The sequence below is a fragment of the Cebus imitator genome, unplaced genomic scaffold, assembly GCF_001604975.1.
Source record: "Cebus imitator isolate Cc_AM_T3 unplaced genomic scaffold, Cebus_imitator-1.0 Scaffold87, whole genome shotgun sequence".
NCBI classification, from domain to species: domain Eukaryota; kingdom Metazoa; phylum Chordata; class Mammalia; order Primates; family Cebidae; genus Cebus; species Cebus imitator.
This window is the reverse complement of record NW_016107402.1, coordinates 3933906-3939842: the sequence shown is the minus strand read 5'-3', so window position 1 is coordinate 3939842 and position 5937 is coordinate 3933906. Positions and strand designations below refer to the sequence as shown.

Genomic DNA, 5937 nt, shown 5'->3' with positions numbered 1-5937 from the left:
ACAGAGGGGGGAGGGAGAGAGGGACGGGGGGAGGGAGGGAGGGACAGAGAGAGAGAGAGGGAGGGAGGGACAGAGAGAGAGAGAGAGAGAGGGAGGGAGAGAAAGTGAGTACCTTGAGTACCTTGATCAACCACTCTCAGAGAGCTGGGATTTGCATTTCCAGGCTCCCGAGCCCAGGCTCCCAAGCTCACAGAGCTCGGGAGTTACATGAGAGGAGGGGCTAAGGGAGGTGGTACTCACATGCTCAGATCCATCAGGGTATCAGCAGCGAAGATGAAGGGTTTGTACACATCATGGGTGAGCTGAAACACACTGCCAGGGAGTGGAGAAGCCTTACTCAGCCCAGGTGTGCCCACCCAGAGCTCAGACAGGCTGGATTCTGGGCGCCCCAGCCACTTGCCATACCTCCCACTGCTACCCCATCACCCTTCCTCTCCCTTTCTGCCTCTGTCCCCCAGCCCATCATACCCCAAGACTTAACTATTTCTTCTTCTGATCATGTCCACTTTCCAGGCTATAGTTGGAGACATTGATGAGGCCCTCAGCCTTCTCATCCTGGGAGGATCACAACATCAGGGTCAGGTTGGAACCCCAATAACCTCAAGGCCCAGTCAGCTCCTAGTTACCCCTTGGGCTCCTGAGGGTTGTGGAGGGCAGAAGGCATCGCCTGGGCTTGCTAACAAGTTTCTCTGTTTCTGGAGCTCAGGGCTGGAATCTGGGATGGGAACGGGAGGTGTGGCCAAAGGATGCCTCTAAGCCAGGAAAGGGGAGCCAAAAATATCGGAGGAATAGCCAAAAAAAGAGGGGCCTGAAGGCTGGGCATGGTGGCTCACGCCTGTAATCCCAGCACACTGGGAGGCCTAGGAGTTTGAGGCCAGCCTGGGAAACACGCCCATCTCTACAAAGAATTAAAAACAGCCAGGCATGGCGGCATATGCCTGTAGTCCCAGCTACTCAGGAGGCTGAGGCAGGAGGATCACTTGAACCTGGGAGGCTGAGGCTGCAGTGAGCTGAGATCATGCCACTGCCCTTTAACCTGGGTGACAGAGCAGGACTCTTGTCTCAAAAATAAAAATCAAAAAACAAAACAAGAAGAGCCTACTCATGCATTTGTTCCTTCAGTAGACACAAACCGAACTGCTTCACACCCTAAGCTTTCCCTTCCTGGTCTTCTTTCCCCTTCCCATGCGACTAACCCCCAGGTACTGCATTGTCAAGGAGCACCTGGAATCCTCAGGATGGACTGGACATCTCTGCTGTGCTCCCACATGTCCCTTGGGTTTTCCCTTTATCTTAGTGCACGGTCCCTACATTGTCCTTGAGTGTGTGTTCATTCCTCTCCCCTACTGGCATCTAAGTTCTGGAGAAGCAGAAACTACCCAACTCTTCTAAGTGTTCATAGTGCCCAGCCTCGAGCTGGGTGTACAGTAGGCATCTGAATGCTGAATGAATAAATGAGAGAATGAATGGCCCATCACTGGGATGGACACAATATCGGAAGGAGAAGGAGAAGTGGGCAGAATAAAAGTGATTTTTCGGCCAGGCATGGGGGCTCACACCTATAATCCCAGCACTTTGTGGGGCTGACGTAAGAAGAATGCTTGAACCCAGGAGTCTGAGACAAGCCTGGGCAACATAGCAAGACCCTATCTCTTAAGAAAAAAACTCCTGAGGTCAGGAGTTCAAGACCAACTGGCCAACACAGTGAAACTCTGACTCTACTAAAAATACAGAAATTAGCTAGGAGTGGAGGCAGGTGCCTTTAATCTCAGCTACCTGCAAGGGGTGGGGGCAGCTAAGGCAGGAGAATCGCTTGAACCTGGGAGGCAGAGGTTGCAGTCAGCCAAGATGGTGCCACTGCACCCCAGCCTGGGTGACAGAGCAAGACTCTGCCTCAAAAAAAAAAAAAAAAAGATTTTTTCTCTATATGTCCGGTGATACCTTTTCCAAACTGCTTCTATGCATATAGTAACTCATTTCTCTCTGAAGAGAGCCCCATTTTACAGATGAGAACATCAGAGCTTGGGACCAGGAGTAAGAGTGAATGATAGGATAGAGATGGGAATCGAGGCCTGGAGGTGACTCACTTGCTTACCCATTTGTGTGTATGGGGTCTTACCTGGGGCTGGCGGTACCAGTAGAGCGTGTGTCCCTTGAGCACAAACCAGCAGCGGCGCCAGCGTGGGCCCATGAAGCCACCAGGTGCCTTTCGCAACAGGAGCCAGCCATCACAGTCCGGCCGGCCCAGCTCACGGCATGACACGCGCCGGCGGCTCAGCCGGGTCCCCAGGCCTGTAGCAGCACAGAACAAGCTGGGCAGTGAGGGGCTGGCAAGGCGCCCCCCACCAAACCTGCTCCCTGGCCCTCCATGAACATCCCCTCATGAGATGTCTGAACCCACGATCTGCTCAGAACGCTACATGTGTTATCCCTGAGGTGGGATGACCTTTCCTATTTAAGAGATGAGCAAACTGAAGACTGGAAGCTAACCTGTTTGCTCAAAGTCACAGAGCTAGTGAGAGGCCCAGAATGGGAGCACAGCTCTTTCTGACCCCAGAAACAGAATGTTTCTAGGAGAGGTTGTATGGGAAGGATAGAGGGTGATCTTGCCCAGCATGTAAAGATTTCTAACAGCTCCTCAGAGAGGGGGACCCCCATCCCGTTCAGTGCACCTCATACCTTTTGATTTCTTCCGACCAGCAACAGGACTCTGAAAGGACATCAGAAGGGTGAGAGAAGGATCTAGGTACAGACCCACCCACCTCCTTGCTGAGCCCCTGAGCTTACCTTGTTAGGAGACTCAGGGAGTCCTGGAGTCTCTGCTACCCCTGCTGGGAATAGGGCTGGGGGTTCTGGGGGGATGGGCAGGGGCTCAGGGTCAAGGGAGGCAGAGTCTGTCAAGGAGGAAGGAGAGAGAGGAAAGTCCATGAGCCCAGTCCCAGGCTTGGGGTCAGAACTTGGCTCCCAGATGCCATGTCCAGGGCATCCATGGGGCTCTGAGACTACCTGTCCAGGCAGGGCTGGGTCCGGGACTGGGGTTTGAAGGCAGGTCAAAGGCAAAGACGTCTTCGGATGGGGCCCTGGGGAGGGCAAGGGGAATGAGAGGAGCCCATGGTCCCCCGACCAAGACACCTGGGCAGAGCCTGCTACCTGGGAGACAGTGGGGGTGGAGACAGCGATGGGCTCCTCCGGCTCAGGGAGTCCAGGACCTGTGGGGGTGTCTGGGGAACAACCAGGAACAGAGTGATGGGGACAGGGGTCTGAAAGCAGGTGATGGGGAACAGTGCGGGGAGGTACCTGTGGGGAGGATCTAAAGGCAACTGGGGGGTGGCAGGGGGAGATGCCTGTGAGGGGGTCTGAAGGCAGCTGGGGGGGGTGGGGCAGGTACCTGTTGGGGGGTCTCTGGCATCGGGATCTTCCTCAGCACTAAGCTGAGTTCAGCTGGCTCCCGAAGCAGCTCCCTCACCATGTTCTCATGGGGCCATCCCACCTGGGGACAGAGACCCTGGCTGGCATCAAGCTGGGCAGGAGGCTGTAAAGCAACCACCAACTCCCACCCTCATGCTAGGGGCTCTCTCTCAGCCTCCCACTTCTGCCTCCCTCATGTAGCCTCCTGGGAGCATCCATGGGCCCCATCACTGGGGCTCTGCAAAGGATGCTCTCACCAGCCTAAGCTGGCTCATCTGGAAGGCAGCTTCCAAAACCCTGGTCTCCCCGGGACAGAACCTTGGTTGCCTCCCCCACCCACCAGCCTTGGGTTCCACTTGGTGCCCCCTTCTCCTCCGACCACGTCCCTCTCCTCACGCACCACCACCTGTTCGTTGATCTGGACAACCTCGTCTCCAGGCTGGATCTGAAGTCGGGAGTCGGTGGCAACCTGGCATGGGGAATGGGGCCTGAGGCTGGCTTGGCTGGTAGGTGAGGGGCCTCGGGGTGGGCGGCTGAGAAGGGTGTGGGGCTCTCACCTGGGTGTCCACTTGGTACACAAAGTGCTGGCAATTGCTGGTGGTGCGAATTTCCAGACCCTACAGAGGCAGAGGCTGCAGTCACTGGGGGTTGGGGGGCAAGAGGGCCGGCAGGCAGGACCCCCGCCAAACACCAGGACTCTATGGTGGGTGGAACTGTGGCAAGAGCTGACCCCAAGCTGGCCCTGCCCAGACTTGCTGTGTGACTTTGGACTTGCTACTCCCCTGGGCCTCTGCCTTCTCCTCTGCTAAAAGCCAGAGGGAAGCTGGGGACACTGGTTTCTGAGGTACCAGCTTCTCAGCAATGTTCCTGAAGGGACTAGCAGAGAAGGGCAGGGATAGGGCTCTGATCTTCCCAACTGGTCAAAGGCTAAATTGGGAAAGGTCATGTCCTCTCCCTTTCTCCTAAGTGCCCTGGAGCCCCTGCCCCTATCTCCGTCCCAAGGCTGGAACATGCTACCTAAGGCCACACCCATGTGGCCCCTCAGGACTGGGGAGGTGCAGAGAAACGGGAGACCCTGGCCAAGTCCTCTGGGCCTCCATTTTAGCATCTGTACAAAAAAGGCTTTCTAGCCATGGCAACGCAAGGTTCTGCGGTATCCTGGACCACACTTCAGGGCCTAGACAAGGATGCCAGGGGGTCAGAAGTGAGAGGTGAGAGGCAGGGCTCACCAACGGACTGTCCAGCTGCACCTGCGCAAGCACGGCCCTCTGCTCCAGCAGCTCCTTGGGGCAGCAGACCAGGATGTTGTGGCAGATCTCAGCCACGTGGCTGCACTGGGGGAGGGGAGCAGGCTGTCTAATCTGAGCCCAATCGCCCCCCACCCCCACTCCCTTCCCACCCCACAGACTCACGATCCTCAGGACTGTGCCCTGTTTCTCGGCCACTGGACCATTCTGGAAGGAGAATGAGAGAGCAGGGGCCTCCCCTGAGCAAGGGCTATAAGGGGACTGCCTTCTCCTGTGGTCAGGGTGGAATTCCCTGCAGTCCCTTCCTGCCTTCCCTACACTGGCCCCCTGTCCGGAAACACAGGGCCTTAGCATTTCAACGCCAAGGGCACATGTCCCTGATATCAGGTCCCCAGAAGTCACCACCCATGCCCTCCCCTCCCACCCTATCCTGAGTGTCAAAATTCCCCTGCCAGCTAGGAGACCCCAGGCCCCGTTGCCCCATACCCAGTAGCAGGGCCTCCTCTCTTCCTGTCTCGCACGTCCCAGTGCTCATACCCGATCCTGGGCTGATTCACAGGTTATAAAAAGCTCCAGCCCAGCTTGGTCTCTAGGGCATGGGCCAAGCCTGGCCCTTGGTTTTCCTACCTCATGCAAGACCTGGCTCAGCTCCTCCAGCAAGTCCCGGATCTCGTGGCAGGCCGAGAAGTCATTTAAGTGGGAGAAGAGGTAGCTGGCAGGGGAAGGATGGCACAGTGGTTAAGGGACTGTGCTTAACCACTCAGAGTCAATTACTCACCTGAGACTTGGGGATAATACCTGCTCTGATGGGTTTTGTTTTAGAGTAAAGGAGATGATTGAGACACCTAAAGAGCTTAGCACACAACTTATTTGTCCTGTGCCTACCACATGCCAAGCCCTGTTATAGGCACTGGGGAAACAGATACTAAAGACATCATACATCAATATCAATTTAACTTCAGCTGTGATGAGTATCATGAAACATTGGATAATGAGTTTATAATGTTATTATTATTATTAATAGTATAGCTCTGAGAGTGTACAACAGGGTAAGCTTCCCTGAGGAGGTTACATTTGAGGTGGGGTCTGTAGGACAAGCAGCAGCCAGTGGACAGGGTGGGGGAGGCTCCATTCAGTGGTTGTTGATGAAACTGATTATTACAAGCTGGAGGGTGGAGTGGGAACCCAGGCATCCCAGTGGCTCTGCATAGGTGGACTAACCCCTTTGCCCTGCTCCACCATATACATATACATATATATATATATATATATATATATATAT

The 5937-nt window shown here is 55.2% G+C and overlaps 1 protein-coding gene across 1 annotated transcript in view; it reads right to left on the bottom strand.

The window, feature by feature from the left end:
- Positions 1 to 5937, bottom strand: part of CNKSR1 (connector enhancer of kinase suppressor of Ras 1) — a 12597-nt gene that overhangs the window by 2462 nt on the left and 4198 nt on the right. The window contains 13 exon segments of the mRNA XM_017534646.2: positions 241 to 312; positions 482 to 555; positions 2120 to 2292; positions 2680 to 2710; positions 2788 to 2894; positions 3007 to 3080; positions 3151 to 3221; positions 3389 to 3490; positions 3809 to 3877; positions 3966 to 4025; positions 4638 to 4742; positions 4821 to 4862; positions 5283 to 5367. Coding sequence (XP_017390135.1) covers positions 241 to 312; positions 482 to 555; positions 2120 to 2292; positions 2680 to 2710; positions 2788 to 2894; positions 3007 to 3080; positions 3151 to 3221; positions 3389 to 3490; positions 3809 to 3877; positions 3966 to 4025; positions 4638 to 4742; positions 4821 to 4862; positions 5283 to 5367 — 1065 coding nt within the window.